Source organism: Aegilops tauschii, chromosome 7, assembly GCF_002575655.3.
Source record: "Aegilops tauschii subsp. strangulata cultivar AL8/78 chromosome 7, Aet v6.0, whole genome shotgun sequence".
In the NCBI taxonomy this organism is placed as follows: domain Eukaryota; kingdom Viridiplantae; phylum Streptophyta; class Magnoliopsida; order Poales; family Poaceae; genus Aegilops; species Aegilops tauschii.
The window spans coordinates 458,865,005-458,888,478 of NC_053041.3; the positions used below are offsets into that span (position 1 = coordinate 458,865,005).

At 46.6% G+C, this 23,474-nt stretch overlaps 1 protein-coding gene and 1 long non-coding RNA gene across 2 annotated transcripts; one reads left to right on the top strand and one right to left on the bottom strand.

Annotated features, from left to right (window-relative positions):
• Positions 1 to 378: 378 nt before the first annotated feature.
• Positions 379 to 1,425, top strand: LOC120967833 (uncharacterized). The gene is made up of 2 exons (XR_005761608.2): positions 379 to 793; positions 871 to 1,425. It is a non-coding gene; the product is annotated as an uncharacterized lncRNA (long non-coding RNA).
• A 16,154-nt stretch (positions 1,426 to 17,579) lies between these two features.
• On the bottom strand, positions 17,580 to 20,771 carry LOC109766436 (26S proteasome regulatory subunit 8 homolog A). The gene is made up of 8 exons (XM_020325199.4): positions 20,356 to 20,771; positions 19,786 to 19,883; positions 19,433 to 19,657; positions 19,297 to 19,359; positions 19,047 to 19,210; positions 18,625 to 18,880; positions 18,428 to 18,538; positions 17,580 to 18,027 (listed from the first exon to the last, which is right to left on the bottom strand). The coding sequence occupies exons 1-8, from the start codon at positions 20,567 to 20,569 to the stop codon at positions 17,887 to 17,889; spliced, it is 1,272 nt and encodes a 423-aa protein (XP_020180788.1). The 5' UTR covers positions 20,570 to 20,771; the 3' UTR covers positions 17,580 to 17,886.
• Positions 20,772 to 23,474: the final 2,703 nt, after the last annotated feature.

Genomic DNA, 23,474 nt, shown 5'->3' on the forward strand with positions numbered 1-23,474 from the left:
TATTTTCTAAGTAAGAATGAAATAGTGACATCGGTATTTCTCTTTAAGAAGAAAGAAAATATAAATATAAAATATAAAAGTTGCACTAAAATTGCACTTTTTATAATATAGAAATAGTGATCTAAAAAGTCTTACATTTCTTTACAGAGTACAATTTTAACACTCTAATGTAGTTACACACTTATTGTTTCAGGCGGAACTACAGAAAGGCCCAAGGCCGTGGCCCTTCAAACAACAACCCACATGTTATTTTCTAAGAAGTATAGTTTTCACTCTTAAATCCTGTCCAATGTCTCCATAACCCCCCAAAGTCGATTTTGGTCTGATTTAGACCCCAAAAATATCAATACCGGTTTAATCTGCCCCTGAGCTGTTTAGTGTCACATCAAAAATGGTTTTGCATGTGATTTTCGTTTATTTGATGATCACTTGGCGCTGATGTGGCAAATGGTCACTCCTTTCCCGGCCAGTGTTTACAGCTCATAAATTCCCCAAATGGGCGCTTGAACCCTAAATTCCCCATTGACGCTCGCTCGCTCGATCCAAGACCTCACGCTCGAATTCAGGCCTCACTCTTGAATCGGCTGCAGTCCATGGCGTCATCCACGAGCTTCTCGGCTAGCTCCTCCACGGGACGCAGGTCCTATTCTAGTGGTACGGCGGCAGCGACACTGTCGCCGGTGCCATATCATGAGGGTCCGTTGCAGTACAAGTTAGTGTTGTGCGGATGCGGAGTGAAAGCCCGTCGGCAGAAGCCTGTTGAATCCAGGGCGAAGGTACCAGGAAATCAAAGGTGTGTTCTTGCTGTTCTTTGTGTGAGCCTATTTTCTTGGAGAAGTCCATTGTTAGCTGATTGCAATGCAATTTCAGGGTCTGGACTGTTGGTGAATCGTGGCATGATGTTGCTGAATCGTCTGAAAAAAGAGAAGATGTAATTGAAGAATCTCGCTCTAGGCTGAAGCTTGCATGGCGAAGGTAGTTGACTGGAGATGGGCATGAGGTTGTTTGTGAATGAGATGCAATTCAAGCACGCAGCAGTAGTAGAATTAGGTCCTTAAGTAGAAGACTTGCAGATAAAATTAACAAGATTTAGATCGTGAGTAGTGCCTGTTGTAATTCACATGAGTAGTGCTTCATGCTGAGAATTTATAAGAAAATGTCTGTAGGATGTTCAGAAGATTGGATTTTTCAGAAAAAAAATTCCTCAGCGTAAGCACACAATTCTGCATAACTGAGCATAAACGCCTCTGCCTCTAGTTCTCCTGTGTAGTCAGCCTGTCCATTTTTCCTCTCAAATGAGCCGGCTTAATGATATCTGGCCAACAAGTAATCAAGTGGATCTCGCGGATCCATACGAGCTGCAAAATGAATGAATTTCTTATCAGTTATACTTACAGAGTAAACAAATGCAATCATAATTCAGTCCATATTCTGTCCAAATGCACTAGTTTATTTGGGCAAACTAAAACCCTCATTATATTCCCAGATTAGTGGGGATAAACCCCGAAAGTACATCACGTTACAATAGATGGCACCAAGAAAATAAAAATGTACAACCATGCCACCAAGCATGTGTACACGTACATGAAGATAAATGACATGTACAGAACATGAAGCTGCAGTCAAAACTACTAAAACTACTGAAAATACAGTCAAAACTACTAAAACTGCAGTCAAATGCAAATGCACTATTGAAACTGCAGTCAAAACTGTACTCAAAACTACTAAAACTACTCTGAATTCAGTCCAAATTCAGACTAGTTATACTGCAGTACTAAAATTACAGTAAAAGTTCTGTACAAATGCTGTCAAAATTCAGAGTATTTATACTGTACTACTAAAACAGCAGTCAAAATTCAGAGTTAACACTCTTCAGCAATCAAATTCGGTCAAAAACGTCACGTTCTGTTTCTATAAGACAATCATCACTACAAGCACAGTGCAAATTCATCTACTTTATTTCTGAAATTAACAGGCCGGTCATCTGCAAATTAGCCCCTTTTAATATCAAAACAACAGAGCTATCACGAACACATGATGCGATCAAGCCTCGCCCTTAACACTGTTAGCAACCCAGAGATATATTGCTCGATCTAGTAACTCTTCTCACGAATTCAGGTAGCAATTTAGGTTACAACTTGGGGATACACGAATTGGGAAAGGGGAAGGGGAAGAGAGCCGCCGCCGGGTTCGCCGTGATCCACTGGATGAGCAGAGCGTTGCCTTCTCCCTCGTACTTGTAGTCTGCGGCGCTCGATGGTCTCCCGATGGGCCAGGCCCATGTACCGGTACAGGGGCAAGCCCATGTACCAGCCAGGGGAGGGCTCCTGACATCCCTCCCTTCTTGACTTCGGCTTGACCCCAAGCCGACACCATCTAGACCCACCTGGATCCCATTTGCACTTGATGATGCTTGACTTGGTTGTCGTCATGATCGAAGCCAGAGTGGACTTCAACAAAGTAGGAACAACAGTTGCGGTCGATGGGAGCCCCGCTGAAGAAGGTGTCCAGGAAGTAGTCAGTTTCAGCACAGTCATGGTCGAAGCTGAGAAAGTAGTACTCATGGTCGACAGAGCCTTGCGCGAAGACGACAGCAATGGTGATGGTACCCCTCCCTTCTTGAAAATGCCCTTGATTGTAGGAGGTAGAAGGCACTAGGTCCCTCACGGCCAACGTTGTTGTATAAGACTTGAAAGACTCACACCACCATGATCTCGTGAAACTTGTTGTACCTTGAGTCGATTGGAATCCAGGCAGTTGATGAAGTGAAATATCGCTGGCGTGGATGAGGTAGTGGACCACCAAGATGATGACACACACCGCTCCTGAGAAGACCACTCGGTGAGCCAATTCCATTGACAACCGCAATGCCAGTCCTCTAGGATCCCAAGAACAGCCCCGCTGGTACAGGCCCAAGTCAGATTTCATCATACAAATGTTACAGGTGAGTTGAGAAACTGAACAAAGCCAAAACAGGAAGCACATGTTGTTGTAGGCATCAAGCTGCGTGTTGGAAATGTCCAGCGGACAGGTCAGGAATAGTAGAAGCTCATATGACACATGTCGTATTGGAAGTTCACTCGTCAGACAACCATTGGCGCTAGATAGTTGATAATGAATCTCTGCTGCAAATTGTATAGCCTGAATCGCAAATAGTTTGAGAGTGTCGACATACCAACCATGATTAACCTTACTTAATATTTGTTCAGAAAGGGAACGAGGCAACATAAAAATATGTTGTGAATTTTTGTCCCACCATTGATGCTCGTCCCACTGCCATTGCATCGTGATACCAGCTGGAGCAAAATACAATAATGGCCAAAATTGCACGAACTGCAGACAGACACTACTCGGAAGTGTTGTACTTAGAGCACCCAATCGCTGCTTGTTGTGAAGGAGCTTGTCATGGCCACTGAAATCTGAATCATTTTTGTCCCGTTTCAAAAACCACGAGCATGAGAGCTGCACTGGAAGTATCCTTATGCAATTCCCAAGGAGATTGGAGCACCGTTCCCATGCATTGTTAGTGTGGAAGTTGATTGAAGCACGACGACTGCCTTTAAATTCTTCTTGACTCAAAACAACCCAGCGCACTGACATACGCATAATAATGAATTATTCCCTTAGGCAGTTCTGAACGCACTTGCACTGCTCGGCAATCGCAAGAACCAGATGGCCATGGAAGCTTCAGGTGGACATTTGTTTGACCAAATCTAGACTTCAGATGCAGATTTGGAAAATACCTTGAGAAAGCGATACGAGAATTCAGATTATGGAAGAACTGGTTATAGCGCTCAGGTGATATAAGTTGCTGCGTACTAGCTTTCTCATGTTTCACAGGAGGTTGAGCAAATGGTAAGAGAAGAACCAGCAGTGATAGGGGCACTGTATGGATCCAGCAAACAACCTTCTTAGAGGAATATGTTTTCAGGTGCACAATTACTAGATACCTCCAGCTCCAGGATGCTCTCAGACAATTCAGATCATCAAATAAATTCTTCTTCACATAAATAACTTGTGGTGGCAGCCCTACATGATTCAGAGTCATACCTTCATGAGAGCAAGCACACAACAGCCACCTCAGGGGTCGTACCTTATTTCCATCAGCGAGGTCCATCCAAAATGAGGCACCAGTAGGTGGTAGCCAAGATAATAGCAGCAGTGCCCTATGAAGATACAACAATGACTCACCGAATGTAGACAACAGAGACGAACGACACTCAATCCCAGTCCCCGAAGTTGATATGTGTAAACTAAAAACTGAATACTTATATCCATGTGCTAGCTCGCCTGTGTACAATTTGCTGAACTGCTCGAAATGGAAAGAATCATATCATGCAAGCACCCAGTGATATCACATGAGCTGAGTATGATAGTGCAGCAGAACATCCATCCTGGATCCCAAGTTCGCCAATAAAGACATATCTTATGGTACTCCGGAAACAGCCATCCTCTAGGCCAAAACTGGAGTTAATTGCACGTTGGTACCACACTTGCGCACCTACTCACGAATCAGTACCATTAGTCACTTTTTTTGCCATGCAGTGCCAACTCTAAGCCTAAGTGTTGCAAAACAGTCTGACAGCCGTATAAGCGCGTATTGACGGTGTATCTGACCGCTGGGACCCGTGCGTCAGGGCTGACGTGGCATGCTCTTTTACAAAAACAACCCTTACTTTTTATTTAATCACGCGCGGGTGCCGTAGAGGAACGGCAGGTCGCCGGCCCAGCGCGCGGCGACGGCGGGGTCGAGCGCGGCGGGGTGGCGCGCGAGCCAGGCGCCGAGCAGCTCGCCGCCGGGGAGCACGGCGGAGGGCGCGGCCGGGTGCGTGCCCATCCAGAGCTCCGCGTAGGGGCGGGCCCGGTCGCAGTCCTCCCGCACCTACCCGGCGTCGGATCCGCGCGACCCCGTCGCCACCAACCACCGGGCCATTACCCACTTCCTTCTTCTCCCCCTCAGGCCGCCGTACCTCCATGGGCCTCCCACTGCTCCCTCCCATGCCTTGCCGGAGACCGTCCATCCTCTCTGCGTCTTGCTAGTGTCCTGGCCTTCCTCCCCGTCATGGTAGCAGGCCAATAGACGATGGGAGTCCTGAGCCAGCGAGCCACCGCCGTGCGGAGGGCCCTTCCCAGCGCACCTCCCGGCGTCCGATCCAGTGCGGCCCAGGCTTGACCGTGACGAGTCCTTCCTCCAACACAAGCCCCGACAACGGATCCGGCCGTGGCACGCCTCCTCTGCTCTACTTGCCGCCGGAATCAGGCTGCCCCCTGCCACCTGCGGCCAGAGTTGAGAGCAAAGGGGACGGTGCAGCGGGCGTGTGCGCACGCGATGGCCGGGCGGAGATGCAGTCAACACCCGTGCGGCGGCTGAGAGGCGCGCGACGAGGGAGGCGGCGCCGCGCCGGCCCCACGCGTACTACTGCACGCCGCCGCACAACCGCAGCGGCGGCGGCAGCTCCGGCGAGGAGTCCTCGGGCGGCGTCTCGTCGTTTGGCGGGGAGGCCTCGGGCGGCGCCGGCGGGGAGGGGGAGGGCGCGGTGGAGGGAGCGCCCATTCTCTGTCATGCGGGGCGGAGCAGGGTGGGAGCAGGAAGAGGGGCCCAGAGCTCCGGCGAGCCAGCGACGGGGCTCCGTCGAGGGGAGGCCGGCGAGGTCGAGGCGACGGGGCTCCGGCGAGCCAGCGACGAGGCTCCGGCAAGGTCGCGGCTTTGAGCGATTAAATTTATAACAAAGGGGTTTTCTGCAAAAAAAATATGCCAAGTTGGCTGTTGACATGCGGGCCCCGCTGGTCAGATACATCGTCAATACGTGTTTATACGTGGCTTAGTCTGTTTTGCAACACTTAGGCTTAGAATTGGCACTGCATGGCAAAAAAAGTGACTAATGGTACTGATTCGTGAGTAGGTGCGCAAGTGTGGTACCAACATGCAATTAACTCCCAAAACTGACTGTTGGCAACAAGTGGTTTTCCAGACTGGACCAAGTTCAGTATCACATAATCCGTGCTTGAAAGAGTTGCATCCCGGAGGTCAACAGACTTGGACAGTTGCATGCCTTGTATTGACCCGTCATGTAGCATCATTGATTGATTGCCAAAGAGAACTGTACAGAATACACAAATAGCAGCAGATGGCCCTGACAGCTTCAGGTGAATATTGTCTTGACTGAACCTGAACAGTGGTCGTGCCTTTGTTTGGAGCTCACGGTCCGCGCCCGGTATGTCATGACCTTGTAGCTCAGTTGAAATAGATAAACTCCATTCCTGCTCAGACTGACATGGTTTCCGCTGTACAATTTGCAAATACCTCCAAGATTCCCTCGGGGGCTTTAGATCACCAGAAAAATTCTTCTCGTTTCCCTCTACAGACTCCATCCAAAACGATGGCCACGGCATCGGCCGTAGCAGCAGCCCCTGATGCCTTGTGCGCGGTAAGACGTCCAGCTCATGGTCCAGGAATGGCTGCATCGCAGCTACAGCGTTGGTAGCAGGATGAACGAGGTCGGCGACGAGCGCACATGTGGCTTTTGGGAGTAGTGATGCCGTCGTGAGTGGAGGCGGAAGCGACTTGGCTCCGACTTGGTTCGAACATTCTGTCGAACAGGTCCTGGGCGAGATGACGATGCAGTCAGGAGACCCGTCACAGAGGACCTCAACGACCTTGTGCTCCATTGCAGCTGGTGAATAGGTGTCGGGGAGGACTGCAGGCGCGGTGATGGTCGTCGCAGGGGTGGCGGAGCCGACGAACTTATCGTCACCACCAGAGAAGATCGCGTCGGTGGTCGATGATGGGGTCAGCGCCATGGCTGCGAGGCGGCTATGGGGCGCGACGGGAGTATCCAGTGGGGTTGGGGTAGTGGATGAAGAAGCCGAATCGAGTCCTTCCTCACCGAGCGGCGCCGAAGAGGGGGCGCGCTCCTGCTGCAGAGCAGTGACATTCATGCCGTCAAGCTTGGCGTTGTTGGACCTGATGACGTCCGTGCTGTTGCGAAGCTCGACTCGGATTTCCTCCATGCGGGAGAGGATTTTCTCAAAATAATCCTTGATAGATGGATCCATGGCTTCAAGTTGATGTAGACCTTGCCGCAAGCTTCACGTCCGCGCCAGATCGAGCGAGGGGAAGGGTGGTGTCTGGCCTCTGATACCAAATGTAGCAACCCAGAGATATATTGCTCGATCTAGTAACTCTTCTCACGAATTCAGGTAGCAATTTAGGTTACAACTTGGGGATGCACGAATTGGGAAAGGGGAAGGGGAAGAGAGCCGCCGTCGGGTTCGCCGTGATCCACTGGATGAGCAGAGCGTTGCCTTCTCCCTCGTACTTGTAGTCTGCGGCGCTCGATGGTCTCCCGATGGGCCAGGCCCATGTACCGGCCCATGTACCGGTACAGGGGCAAGCCCATGTACCAGCCAGGGGAGGGCTCCTGACAAACACGAACATTACTGATCCCATGTGCGGCAAGCATATCTGAAGCCATCGCTTGATTCCGACGAAGACGGGCTCGCGACGATCGACGGCAGCGTACCCTAACCGCGGAATACGACAGACCGAGCGCTTCCTCTATCCCATGCCAAGGCGACGTCAAGTGAGAGAGACGGTGGCCGCTGCCGGCGACGACGGCGGCAACGCAATTCCAGTAGGCGTGGACGGCGGCGCTGCGGCCTTTCCGATTTCCTGTCTGCACTAGGAAGGCGAAACAGGACGAAGACGAACGCCCACTTATTTCAGCGACCAGCTGCCACATAAGCACGCCACGTCAGTGACAAATCAGTGCCTAATCACAAAATCAAATGCAAAACCACTCTCTCTTTTTTGCGATGAAAATGCAAAACCACTCTTGATGTGACACTAAACCACTCAGGGGAGATTAAAACCGGTATTGACATTTTTGGGGTCTAAATCAGACCAAAATCGACTTTGAAGGGTTATAGAGATATTGGACAGGAATTGAGGATGAAAACTATACTTTTATTTTCTTTAATTTGGCCCGGCCAGCTTTGGGCTGCAAGCTCCATCACTGCTTATTGTATAGCACTTGCATGAATACATTTACACTCGCCCAACATCCCAAAAAAACTCATAGGAAAAAATACTGAAAACAATAAAGGCAAAGGAGAGAGGAATGGTTGCGAATTCACTACTAATTAAGGAGTTCTCATTGAAAGGTCACTCCTGCATGTGCGCCACATGTCGTAACTGGGGAGTTTTTCTTTTTTTCGTAGATTTGGTAATTCAAAATATTTTATCTCTTAAACCGTGCGTCTAAATTCCGAATCGTTTTCATCTTTGGATTCCTTGCGTCGAGATATTTGAAACTAAATCCCATGTTGATAGGTTTCAACAAACTTGTTTTCTCACGAAAAGAATCAGACAAAAAAATTCCCAACCAGAAGCACAGTTTTTTTTTCCTTTTCCGAAGAGGTGCCTCTCGCAAAAGCAAATCAGTGCCTCCACAAGAAACAAATATGTGCCTCTCAAGGAAAAAGAAAAAGAAAACACATTTCTTTTTCTTTTTTGAGCGTGGAAGCAAATCTGTGCGTCCACGAGAAGTAAATTTGTGCCTCTCACGAAATAATTTTTTTGGAAAACATGTCATTTTACTTTTTCGAGAGGCACAATTGTGCCTTCACAAGAAGTAAATATGTGTCTCTTACAAAAAAAACTCATTTTTTCTTTTCCAAGAGGCACAGCTCACGAAAGCAAATATGTGCCTTGCGGAAGCAAAATAAAATGAGCTTTTTTTCTTTCCGAGAGGCACATCTATGGCTCCCGCGGAAGAAAAAAACAGAACACATTTTTTCTCATTTCCGAGAGGCACGGCTGTGCCTCTCGCAGGAGTAAATCTGTGCCTCCACGAGAACTAAATCCGTGCCTCAGCGAAAGAAAAAAAAAGGAAACAAGTTTTTTCACACAAAAAAATGTTTTTTGTCCAAAAACCTAGGGAAACCAATCAAAAAGCCAGAAAAAGGAAAAAAATCATCTTAACCCAAAAAACGCGTACAGAAAAAATAAATAAAGAAAATTCTGGGAGAGTGCCTAGCACGTGATATGTGACGGTGGCTACCAAAGGTGACCCTTGCGGGAGCCCCACAACGAGTACTTCTCAGCTAGTTGCTTCCGGATAGCTGGATTTTCAGATGGGCTAGATATGGCTAGCTTGGTTGCCCAGTCAATGGGCCTCAGCCAATGTAGAGATAGCAGATTCATCCAATGTAGAGATACACCTAAAAAAATATCCAACATAGAAATTAGTCACAAATTCTCAGCCTAAAACAGGTCACCATACAACATGAAAATAAGATAGCAGATTCTGAAAGAAAGAGAAAAAATAGCACAAGTCTTAGAGGAGCAATCAACTGGCAGAAAAACCGACTGACCCAATTCAATTTTCAGGCAACTTACATATAGCTAAATTATATATACACTCAGCTCAACTTGTACGTGCATGTTTTAGAGCAAATATATAACTACACCGGTGGCAACACCTCATCGGACGACTGAGGCGCCTCTTCCGGCTCGGAGGCTTTCGCTGTCATCGGCGGTGGCGGCGGCGAGATCACACACCGGCACATTGGGCACGTCCTGTGCGAGTCCAGCCACATGTCTATGCACTCCACGTGGAACAGGTGCCTGCACGCCGGCAGCTGCCGCACCATTTCGCCGCCGTGGATATCCTCCAGGCAGACCGGACACATCGCGCAGCTTGGGGCCGCCAGCTCGCCGTCGCTGTCGTCTACCTCCAGAGGGCACACGTACGCGAACGCCGGCGGCGCGTCCACGACGTGCGCGCGCGCGCACCGGCCGGGTGCTCGGGGCCGCCCGCCTGACCTAGCCGTGAGAGCAAGCACGGGACTCACCGGCCTCCCCGTCCGCCGGCCAACCCATGATGTCCTGGGCGCGAAGCAGCCGAGGACGACCAGCAGCGACGCGACCGCTGCCGCGAAGGCGCCGGCCTTCCAGGGGCCGACGGTGGCGGCGAGCACGCAGAAGAGGAGGATGGCCACGCAGGCGACGGCGATGCCGTAGAAGGCCCGGTACCTGAAGACGTCGTCGTCGGCGTCGGCGTCGCTGTAGCGGGAGCTCGCCGAGAGCCTCGGGTAAAGGCTGAGCATGATGAGCTGAGTTGAGCGTAGAGACCAGAGTGTGTAATCAGTTGTACTGTACGTGCTTGCTGCAAGATGATTAAACTTTGACCAGGAAGGAATGAGCTGAGGATGCAGTGCTGCCACCAACGTTTTCGCGGCAATTTGTAGTGTTCGGTCGGCTTAAGGATTTAGCGCAAGGTTTCGGCGTGTCGCTGCTGCTGCCGCAGCAATTTGATTAAGCTTTTTTCAAGTAGAAACTGATGGACTAATGGTCTCCATTTCTTACTTGGTTACTGGCTACCTCACGTACGGCAGCATAGAAAATTACGGTGTTGTATTGACGTGTTGACTCTGGTGTCCAGATGACGGGCCAATTAGCTCAAAAAAATATTTGAAATGCGCACGGCGGCGCAGAATTGGCACGGCCCTCATACATGTTTTTCAAGTTGGACCCTGATTACTTGATAAGAACCACACGTGTGCTACGAATATATGACAACTCCAAACATTTTTATGACAAATTTAGTGAAGTGAGGATGACAACTTTAGTTGTCAAGCATAACAACTTTGTTTTTGAATGGCAAGTTTCAGTGTTTTGGGGGGTTTGTTTTCTCTTTTCGAATGGCAACTTTAGTTGTAAAAAACATTAATGACGGAGTGCTTCGTGCTACACGTATGACACTTATCATTTGGGTTCAAATTTCAGTCCATTCCCTGTGGCATCCAATATGTATGAAAACTTTCGTGTTTTCGCAAAGCAAGATATTTGTTTTGAAACAACTATCTAATTTTTCAATGAAGTAAGATGGGTTTTGTTTTGAAACAGCTATCTAATTTTCAATCAAGTAAGATGGAATTTGTTCTGAAACAGCTATCTATTTTTTCAATCAAGTAAGATGGAATAAACACATATGCTTCGGCGCGCTAGCAATATAGCACCACAACATGAATGGAGGGATGAAAAGAAACAACGACGTCAACGTTTTAAATGTTATTTCTGATAAAACTTCAAAATGATTTATCTCTCGATACGTCATTTGGGTTTATGAACTTTTTTTGAAAAGTTTGGGTTTATGACTTGTCTCTATAGTTAGCTTTGTTCCCATAAGATTTCCGAAAACAGAGTATTTAACAACAACAAAAACTACCACATTATGACCAAGCTTGACAGAAAACTACCACTTTAATAAAAAAATCCCAAAACTATCACTTTTGGACTATTTTTGGCAAAAAAAATAACAAGCCAGAAAAGTGTCTGATTTGGCTCGTTTAAACCCGTTTATGACAGTCTGGGCCCACTCGTCAAGCCTGAAAAAGTCAACTCTATTAACTTTGACGATTAACATGTGGGGCCCACATGTCAGTTTCATCTCTTACCCACTGAAAAAAATAGCGCGCTATAGCGCCGCTAATAGCACGCTATAGCATATAGAGATTGTCTCGCTAAATAAATCCATGTACAATGTCTCGCTAATAGCACACTATAGCGTGCTATAGCACGCTAGGCCACGCTACTTTCTGTAGCGCGCTATTTTTTTCATTGCTCTTACCTCTAAATTCCCGTGGAGGGTCTAGATCAGGGTTCCCGTTAACTTTGACCGTTAACAGACATATGAATATATGAAAACTCTCCTATGGACTAGTGAAGTGTGCATCTAAGTTGCTTGCTTATGAAGACCTAGAGCATCTAAGAAGTTCCTATTTCTATCAACATAATAATTCAAATAATATTATTTCGGACACACATAATAATTCAAAGAGGCGGGTGGGCGGCTGGTGCAAAGAGGCGGGCGGAGGGGAGTGGCGGCAGGGCGAGGTGAGCGGGGCGGCGAGGCGATGTAGGCAGGATGGCGCGGCGAGGTGGGGGGCTGCAGGGCGAGCCAAGCCGGGACGCGTGGGGCGACCATAGCATTCAAATTTCACAAGATGAAAATGCAAAGGGACAACCATAGCATTCAAATTCACACCAGCAAAGTGAGCGGGCCATGCTAATACTAGCATGTAAAACTTTCAGACATCAACAAATCATGAATCGCAATTGTTTTTTAAAAGCACTTCCAAAATAAAAAATGAGTTAAGCTTTGTGAAAAATCGCATACAGGCTTGTCTACCTTAATAACTGTGACTTCTCAGAAATAACCCTTGCAGCATAACATTACGATTCAAGTGGATGATAAAAACAATCAAATTTATGAAACTCATCTTGTTACAAAATAAGGGATCCACAACTAGCACCTGACCTATGGCCATGATTTAGTCTGCTGATCAGTGATAACTGCACACTCGAATTAAACACTAAACGCCTTGTTTTTGTTGAGAGCATGCACCCATGCCTATTATAAAAACAATATTCAGGTGGCACTCATAAATCAGACATGCACTTGCATTTATATCTGGCCATCCGGCGGGCCGGGCCGGACCTAACAAAGCCCGAAACAAAAAAACCTACGCCCGGGCACCGGGCCTAGAATCTAGGCCCAAGCTTGGCCCATCAACGAAAAAGCCCGTCAGGCCTTGGGCCAGGCCTCTTCAGTAAATCTCAAATATGGCAGGCCCGGCCCGGCCTGACATTCAGGCTCAAAACCTAGGCCCAAACCCGACCCACGGGCAAGACCTGGTCGGGTTGGTCGGGCTAGGTATCCCATGGTCAGGTATACTTGCAGTCTTGACACCAGCACAATATATGTGTACAGAATAGCATGTTCTCCGTTAATATTCTTCATTTAAATAGTAAGAGAGATCATCCTGTAATTTTGCTGGTAGCACCACCGGCATCTTTTTTTTTTTGAGGAAATGTCATCATGGCTAGTTTTATTTCATCTCAAATAACGACAAATCATCCAAAATAAGGCTACGGATAAAAGAGGGAGGATTGTCCGTCCACACACCCGGAGGATCAACCCTAGCCCTTCTAGCCAGCTCATGAGCCACGCGATTCGAATCACGCGCACAATGCTCAAAACTAACATGGCCAAAATTATTACAAATCTCAAAGCAATCATTAAGAATAGGGGCTGCTACTGAATTAACTGCTCCTTGATTAATCTCCTTGACCAATTCTGCACAATCTGTGTGAACTAGCAGTTTATGAATACCCAGAGAATCTGCAAGTTGCAGACCCTTCTTCATAGCCATAGCTTCGGCTGTATATGCATCAATTGTTTTACCCATATAGGAGACCTCAGCTGCAATAAAATCGCCAGCATCATCTCTCAAGATCGTGCCAATGGAAGCAGTACTCCCTTCATACTCAAACGATGCATCTATATTCAGCTTGACTGTACCCTGCTGTGGTTTAGCCCACATTATCTCTCTTGCCGGAAGTTGAACAGTGCCCGCCCGACAAAAGTTAAGAGCAAGAGCTTGTATTGATAAGGCAGAACGTTCAGGTTCAGGTATCTTTTCTCCTTTTGCACACTGTCTCCTTTCCCACCATAGGAACCAACTGGACAGCGCAATCAAACATGATACAGGGGTTTGAGCAAGATATAGTGGGTCATCAATCGAAGTACAAATCAGCTCCTCCAGTACAGCTGAACCGGCCCTATCAACATTCAGAGTTCTTTCAACTTTTTCTAATAAACCCAGATTTTCCCAAACCATCTGCGCTCGGGCACATTCAAATAAAGCATGCCGAATGTCTTCAGTATACACCTGACACACAGGACATGCAGTATGAATTTTCATATGCTTGTTAGCAAGAATAGATTTACATGGAATAGCACCATGTAGCGTTCGCCACACATGAACCTTGACTTTCCCTGGGATTTTCAATTTCCATATTATTCTCCAAATTGGGTTAGCAGCCGAACCACCTTGTATGTTACTTCCTTCAAACTTTCTGCCATACCTACGGTTCCACTCAATGTAGTAGGCTGATTGTACAGTAAAATTATGTGACTTTGTATATTGCCAAGCAACGAAATCTTCCATATCTACGTTTGACAATGGGATTTCAAGGATTCTATCTGCATCCACTCCCCAAAAAATATCTCTAATTAATGTCTCGTCCCAATATCCAGTAGCCGGATCAATAAGCTCATGTACCATTGTGAGGAGAGAGGAACCTCGCATGGTAACTATCTTCCTGGAGCTACTAGTAGGGATCCATGGATCATCCCAAATATTTACTGTTAAACCATTCCCAATTCTCCAAATACATCCTTGATTAATAGTTTCAATACCTGAGTATATGCTTTGCCAATAAGAAGATCCCTTCTTCAACTGAACTGATAAGATATTACCGTCCGGATAATATTTGGCCCTGAGAATTCTTGCACATAAGGATTCAGTATTTTCAATCAATCGCCAAACTTGTTTAGCTAGGAGTGCTTTATTAAAGCAACACAAGTCTCTAAATCCCATCCTCCTATATCCTTAGGAACACACATTTTCCATCATGCTAGCCAGTGCATTCTTCTCTGGTTCTCATCATCACCCCACCAATACTGCGCCATCGCGTCGGTAATTCCCTTGCAAATTTTATTTGGGAGCCTAAAGACGGACATTGCATATGTTGGGATTGCCTGAGCAACCGCTTTCAGAAGCACTTCCTTGCCCCCAAGGGACAATGTCTTCTCTTTCCATCCATTCACCATTTGACAAACTCGATCAATAAGATGCATAAAACAATCCGACCTGTCGAGGCCCACCATCAAGGGTAAACCAAGATACTTATCTGATAGCGACTCAGTGAGAATATTCAATATTTGACAAATTTCGTCCTTAGTTGAAACTTCAGTATTTGGACTAAAGTAAATAGAGGATTTAGCTTCACTTACTAATTGGCCGGAAGCTGCACAGTACCTATTTAGAATATCGCGAAGGGCTATTGCATTCTGCGAGTCTGCCTTCATAAGGATTAATGAATCATCAGCAAATAACAGATTTGAGACCGACAGGGAATCTCGACATACCTGCACTCCTATCAACTCATTCTTCCTTTCAGCCTCATTAATAAGTGCTGTCAATCCCTCAGTACAAAGAAGAAATAGGTATGGGGAGAGGGGATCCCCCTGCCGAAGTCCTCTTGTTGGTATGATCTCCTCCGTCTCAAAATTATTAAACCTGACATGATATCTTACTGTGCTTACACACTGCATTATCATCTCAATCCATGCCAGTGAGAAGCCCATTCTAAGAAGAATGGCTCTCAGGAAACTCCATTCAACACGATCATATGCCTTGTGCATATCTAACTTTACCGCACACAAGCCAATTTTTCCTTTCTTTTTCTTCATTGTGTGGAGACACTCATAAGCCACTATAACATTATCTGTAATGACACGTCCTGGAACAAATGCACTTTGAGTGTCACTAATCAGCTCTGGGAGGAACACTTTCAGCCTGGCTGCCATCATTTTGGAAATTACCTTGTAAACAACATTACATAAGCTGATGGGGCGATACTGTGTGATGTTCTCTGGATTATCTGTTTTTGGAATGAGCACAATTGTGGTATTATTCCATCCCTCCGGTATTGTACCAGAGTTAATAGCTTCCAGAACAGCCAAGACCAACTCATTCCCTAGTAACGGCCAAAACTTTTTATAAAAGACCGCGTGAAGTCCATCGGACCAGGGGCTTTGAGATCTCCTATACTAAACAGAGCTTTTTTGACTTCTTCTGCGGTGTATGGAGCTGTTAATGACTCATTCATATACCTTGTAACCCTCGGATTCACTTTATTGATAACCTCCATATCTGGATCAGACACATCCACACTGAACAAATTAGTAAAATAAGAGGAAATGAGCCTCCCCAATTCATCATTACCTTCACGCCAGTTACCATCATCCCCCTTTAACCTTTTAATAAAGTTCCGTTTCTTCCTGGCCGAAGCAAAATTCTGAAAGAAATTAGTATTACGGTCTCCATTCTTAAGCCACTTTGCACGGCAGCGTTGCAACCAATATACTTCCTCCTGTTCTAGTATATTTTCAATTTCCATCAATATTTCTCGTAACCGAGCTGAGTTCTCATCTGTTGGTTGCTCCCTACGGGTCGCCTCAAGCCGTGCCTTCAGGTCATCCAACCTCTTCTTTGGGGCCTTCAGAATTTCTTTGTCCCACTTATGAAGCGCGGCATGCACAAGAGCTGTGCGTGTAGCGAAATTTGGCTCCCCTGCTGCATTCTCCCATGCGTTGGCGACGGTCTCCTGAACTGAATTTTCTTGTAACCACCGAGCTTCGAATTTCTTGCAACCACCTGACCGAGGGATAGGAATATCATTTGGCTCAAGATCAATTATAAGCGGACGATGGTCTGATTTACTATGTTCTCCATTTGTTACAGTAGCTGCAGGAAATAGACATTGCCACAATCCGTTCCCTACAGCACGATCAAGACGCTCCTTGATACGACCTCTGCGCCAAGTGAATAAATCTCCAGAATAACCAAGATCCTCTAAACCACAATCAGCGAGTACCTCCCTAAAGTCCTCCATCATTTTAACCGGTCTCAGGTTACCACCCTCCTTTTCATGAGAGTACAAGATCTCGTTAAAATCACCAACAACAAGCCAAGGGATAGAAGATTGATGGTGTAGATCTCTAAGAGTTCTCCATGATAGGTGCCTCCTCTCCCATTTTGGTTCTCCATAAAAGCACGTAAATCTCCAAAAGATTCCATCATTGTTTTCTATCCGCACATCTATAAAACCGGGTTGCGTGAACTGCAGAAGAATTTTGAACGAATTCTTCCACATTAACAGCAAACCTCCGGCCAATCCATCACTTTCTGAGCATTCGAACGAATCCAAGCCCAAACGTTTTGTGAGCTTTTCTGCCTTGACTTTATTCAGGTGTGATTCTGACAGGAAAATCACATCTGGCCACACTTGCTTCTGAATATCCAGGAGCGATCTCTTTGCCGCGGCACTGGCCATGCTGCGACAATTCCACCGGCATCTTCTTTGCATGTACTTTCACTTTTCCTGACTTATTTCATCATTTCACATGTCGAGCAAATTCGAATTGCTCCATTTCACACGTTCAAAATCAAATTGCTCCCACGGAAGTCCTAATCCAAGATGACAGTTTGGATCGCTGACGACTATGCCAGTTTGCACCACAAATCCAGTAGAGGTTGCAGATATAATAGTTTAGGGAGCTCAGTAAATGATACGCTGCAATCGGATCCTATCAAATTTGCAAATACACCGCCAGGAGATGATGTGAAATCGGATATTACAAAATCACAAATTGAAGCCTCACTTGGCCCCGTTTTAGCTGGCCCGGTGGTGTAATTCTAAGAGCATGTAATTCACCGTGCACTTGTATCACTAAGAGCATGTAATTCACCGTGCTTCTAGCATATTTTTTGACAATTGACACTACGATAAAGGCATCAAGAGCTGCTCCCCTTATGGTCCAGCCGTGGTGAGGAGCTGTCAGTTCCATAACTCATTATTATTGCATTTCACTCATTTGAGTTCCCTTTTCTTATTTCCCTTCGGATGGACAAAAGAGAACAAATAGCGAAGGACTGAAGAAGAGTTTCCCTAGAAATAACATTTGCCACATTCAAGTAAAACAGCACACCATTGCGGTCACCCTTCTCAGCACAGCGAGGCTACCAATCTACGTAGTCGGTAAAGCAACATTACATTACAAGCAAGCGAACGGTTCCCAACTCCCGTCTCATAATATAACCCAATAAAGAAATTTAACCCTGATAAGGCAGCTGCAGGTTACAGTTGTCGACACGGTTCAAAGAAACCCGCAGCTCATCTGGCAAATGTGCCGCTATAAGCTTAAACCACCGATACATGCCGGCGAAAGCTGAGATGCTAAAACGAGGGCCTCACTTCCATAGCTTCCGCAGCGACATGTTCTTCTCGGTATCCTTCTTCATCACCTTGGCCACGGCCATCTCGAAATCCTCCTGGGTGACGTGCACCCTTCTCTCGCGGAGGGCAAACATTCCAGCTTCTGTGCAGACCGCCTGATGATAGATCAAAGTGAGTTAGACTCATGATGTGTGGTTTGATGCACACTACTTGAAACAGAATACTGGCCAATACATTTGTGAAATCAAGACCTCAATGAGAAAAACTTAATACTTGCTACCAGGACCAGGTTCTGAGTTGGTAAAATTTTACATGTAGTATTCTAGCATGGGTAAAACTTTACATGGAGTAGTAGCATGGGTAACAATGGTAGCTGGGCCTGGATATCTACATAAGTTAAATGGGACATTATCTGCAGCAGATTATAGTTATTTTGTAGGATGTGCTTGCCTACATGCGAACTTATTAGCATTGTGAAGTTCAGAATATTTTTTCAGTTTATCAAGACAAATATATTAAAAATTGAAACTCGCCTATGATGGACACAATACATACCTTTAGCTCTGCTCCTGATGCTCCGTTCATCTTCTCGGCAATTTTTTTCAGATCAATGCCACGCATCAAGTTCATTTTCCTCGAGTGAATCTTCAAAATATCACCACGGGACTGAAAGAATAGATAATTCAGAGTCAGCACCGATATGAGCAAGCAATATTAACTTATAAGTATATGGTGAGTACTGCATCACTTACATCTGCATTAGGATTTGGAAATTCGATCTTCCTATCGATACGACCAGGCCTCAGAAGAGCTTGATCCAATATGTCTATCCTATTAGTTGCCATAAGAACCTTAATTTTGTTCGATGCTTCAAAACCATCAAGTTGGTTCAGAAGCTCAAGCATAGTACGCTGAACCTCGCTATCACCGTTGCCGGAGCCCGACTCCATTCTAGCAGATCCAATAGAGTCTATTTCATCCATAAATATAATGGATGGTGCATGCTCCCTGTAAAATTCAGACCAAATGTGTTAGCCTCTGGTACGAGTATATTATATAATGCAAAGACCTTTTACAGGGAACAATTTCAAAATCTGACAAATGATTTCCCGAAAAAGAAATCTGACAGGTAAATAGTAATAATTAGAATGCAACACAGACGGATAATGTTTACCTAGCCATCACAAAGAGTTCACGAACCATCCTGGAACCCTCTCCAATATACTTTTGAACCAACTCAGAACCTGAGACCCTGATGAAGGTGCAGTCGGTGTGATGAGCAACTGCACGAGCAAGTAATGTTTTCCCTGTACCTGGAGGCCCGTAAAGGAGCACACCCTGAAAAAGCAAGGATAATTATTTAGCACTGAATAACTGGCTGAATCAATGCCAAATAAAATGCAAATTGGTACACAAACTCAAACCTTTGGTTGGGCAATTCCGAGACTCTCAAACAGCTCAGGATGCTTAATGGGAAGCTCAATCACCTGAAAATCAAGTTGTTAAGCCAGAGTGCTAATGATACAACAAATGTACTGCGCATTGAATATATTTACGAACCTCCTTGATCTCTTTAATTTGCTGATCAAGACCACCAATCATATCATAGGTAGAGTCAGGAACCTTCTCCACCTTCATAAGATTAACCAGTGGATCGACCTTGCTGGGCAGGATAAGGTGAAGCATGTAGCTGTCGTTCCGAAGAGCAACTCTTGTTGAAGGGGTTATCTTTGTAATATCAATACTTTTATCAAGATCTACAACATATTTGCCTTCTGGATGAACCTGAGAGATTGCACTTAACCATTTAATGACAGTAAAGAAGGATGACTGGAACTCAGAGCTCCCACTTAAAGCAAAACATGATGTACACAAGCATAGCATGAAAGAAGTAACAGTGAAACAAGATGTACCTTGACTAGAACCTTTGACTTGCCCATAACCTTCACAACCTCGCCAACATATGAGCCCGGTTCTTGAAGGAGCTGCAACTCTTCCCGGAGCATTCTAACTGCAATACCAAAATTGTGGTGAGCATTTAAGTCGTCAGTATAAGAGAGATTACACATTATAATCAAAAAAAATTCAATGTCTCGGAAGCATTCCATATTCTGATTGAACAAAATTCAATACCCCAAAAACTGTTGAATTTCAATTAACAAAATACATATGAGCAGAGTTAGGACTATGCACACTAAAAAAACTGAATTTTCACCAATCACGAACATTACGCATAAGTGGGACGCGTGCACATCACCAAAACAAACCTAAAATCGGAGACACTATCTACACGCTATCGGATCAAGCATAGTTGAAGCTCGGAACTAGAGGTCCAGGCACAATTGGATCAAGCAAATCGCAATCAAACAATATGAAGCAGCAGCGGATCGTCTTTCTGGCATAACACACACACGCATGGAGGGAGCTAGGGTTGCGCGGACTAGAAACAGCGGACGGAGATTGGGGATCGGGGCGGTGCGTACCTCGCGAGTTGAGGTCGTTGCGCTGGGCCTCGAGGCGGTTGAGGTTGTGCGTCTTGGTCCGGATCTGGAGCTGCAGGTCGTGGATGTGCTGCAGGTAGTACTGGCGCAGGCCCTCCCCGCCGCCGGCCCTGCCCTTGGCCGACGCCGCCGACGGGTCGTCGACGCTCGCCGGCAGCGCCGAGGGCTTCGCGATGTCCATCGCCACCGCCGCCATCGGGATTCCCCCTCGTCTGCTCCGCCGCTCTGGGGTTGGCTCGAGTCTGCTCGGGTTCGAGGGTGAGCTTCTTTTCCGGCACGTTTGGTTCGCTTCTCGCTTCTGGTTCTCAGGGCTGGACGGGCGTGCCGTATATGACGAGTCGATCGATCGCCCACGGTCCGGTTCGGAGTAGTAGGTGCGAGAAGGGGACGGACGCGGCCACACAGATCGGAGCAGGCACGGGTTGACCCCTTCTTTCGTCTGTCCGAAAATGCCTAACCTCGAAAAAACTTTCCCGCATATTATCCCCTTCCTCGGTATCATATAGCATTGCGTTAGAACACCCCTAGCATCGCATATCGTCATGTCATGCACTTGTTTGTTTATATTTACTGTTTCTTCCCCCACTTCTCCCCGGTAGACCTCGAGACCGCTGCTGATGCCGTGGTGATCAACTACGGCGACGACGACCTCTTCTTCGCTTTCAACGGAGCTTCTCGGCAAGCCCCCCCTTTGATCATCCCGATATCACCCATTCCATTCTCTCATGCTTGCATTAGATTTTGCTATTGTTATTGTTTGCTCCTATTCTGATGCATAGCCTGCTTTTGTAACTTGCTCATTGTACCTTACCTGCTTATCCTAAACTGCTTAGTATAGATTGGTTAGTGATCCATCAGTGACCCCCACCTTGTCCTTGTTGCCCCTGCTTCATCATCGACAACTTGAGCAACGTGATCGACGACCAGAGCCCGACACCTCACATCACATCACGCCACTTTTGTTGCTCGATTCTGCAGAGTTATCATCGAGTGCCGAGGGTGGTACCTCATACATCACTCCTGATGAGATCTCTGTAGTGTAGCTACTCGGTCGTGGTCATCGAGGGTGATTCCTCCTTAACCACTTTCGTACGACTTTGGCATGCAACCCCTCAAGTGTGAACCTCGAGGGTGCTTCCTCTTACGTTCACCTTGATGATTACATCGAGTGGAATCCACCGAGGGTGATTCCTCGGGTTTTCCCCCTGATGTTTGGACACACAGTTACCTTGACTTTACTTGAGACCTTTGGGAAAGTTGGGCGGGCCCGGAGAGCACCCGCAAGATGATTACGTGGCACGGCCGGGCATTCTGGGCCCTTGCCGTAAGTCCATGAGACGGGGCGACGGGGTCACATTATCGTGAGTCTCTGCTCGTCTTCGCAAGCTAATAATACACTATGGTTTGGGTATTTGTTCTGAGTTGGCCTTTGGCCTTTACGCACTAACCACCACGCGAGAATAGTTATGGGCCTCGACGACGTAGTATCAGCCGAAGCTTTGCCAGACGTCCAGTTCAGCATTGCGGCACGGCTGGGCCGGCACCATCCTGTAGTGGTGGAGCCTGGATCTGCCCTGCTCGCAACGACCCGGAGTGCAACGGGCGATGGGCCCAGACCCCGGAGTGCTTAGGATGTAGACCGGCGGGGACCTCTCTGCTGAGCCTAGGTAGGGCTACGACGTGTTGATCTTCCGAGCCGGGCATTGACCCAGAAAAGTGTGTTCGGCCAGAGTAATCAAGCGTGTTGGAAAACGTGGTGCACCCCTGCAGGGAAGATTATCTATTAATAGTCGTGTCCACGGTAACGGACGTTCAGACTTATATCCTGATCTTTTACAACTAGAAATGGATACTTGAGATATGTGGCTCCGGGATTGCTTTCTCGCAGGGAGTCAAGGAAGGATCTCTGGGCATTAATGCTACAACATGCTTGTTAATTATAAACTGCTATTCTTTACTCTTCTACATGCTGCAAGATGCTTGGAGCTGCTTGAAGATGCTAGTCTTCGATAGGCTAGGCATTCCCCTCTATTCTGGCATTCTGCAGTTCGATCCACAGATACAACCTTTCCATTTGATACCAATGCATACTTTAGTATAGATCTGATGCTTGCGAGTACTTTGGATGAGTACTCGCGGTTGCTTTGCTACCCCTTTTCCCCCTTCTTTCTTCTTTTCGGTTGGTGCAACCAGTTGGTGGAGCCCAAGAGCCAGATGCCACCGCCGACGGATGCTACTACGTGGAGACCGCTGACGACCGGGAGTAGTTAGGAGGCCCCAGGCAGGAGGCCTTGCATGTTCGATCGTTGTTGCTTTTGTGTTTGCCTTCTTAAGGCAGTCTTGTTTAACTTATGTCTGTACTCAGATATTGTTGCTTCCGCTAACTCTGGTGTATCGAGCTTGTATTCGAGCCCTCGAGGCCCCTGGCTTGTAATATTAAACTTGTATTACTTTATTTGTGTCTAGAGTTGTGTTGTGATATCTTCCCGTGAGTTCTTGATCTTGGTCGTACACATTTTGCGTGCATGATTAGTGTACGGTCGAATCGGGGGCGTTACAAGTTGGTATCAGAGCCGACTGCCTGTAGGAACCCCCTTTCCAACTCCTTGGCCAAAGTTGAGTCTAATCTTAAAAAAAACTGTTTTACTGACATGGCTATGTGGCTTACGGGCCCACGTCGCCAAATGGGTGGTGTTAGGATCTTTTATTCCTCGTCTATACTCTGGGAAATCTAATCTCCCTTCTATTCGGGTTAAATGATTTTGCTAACTCTAACTCTAGGTTCTCGTAAATACTTTCTCCCGGAGAGCCACTCACTCCAGATGATTGCTTGGTGCACCAGAAGATTCTAACGATACTCTCTGATATTTTTCCGAGACCCTTGTACCCTTCGCCGTTATGATCCCTACCACCGATAAATCTTTATGGGTAACTACCTACATTGTCGTTCATACCTTCATCCCCAGTTGCTCTTGTTATTACAAGATGTCCTGAAATACTCTCTGATGTTCCGTGAATCCTTTATGCTTACTGCCCTGCAGTTCCTTGCCACATGAATACCCCTATGAATAATTCCTCACATTTTTCGAGGATTTGTTCGT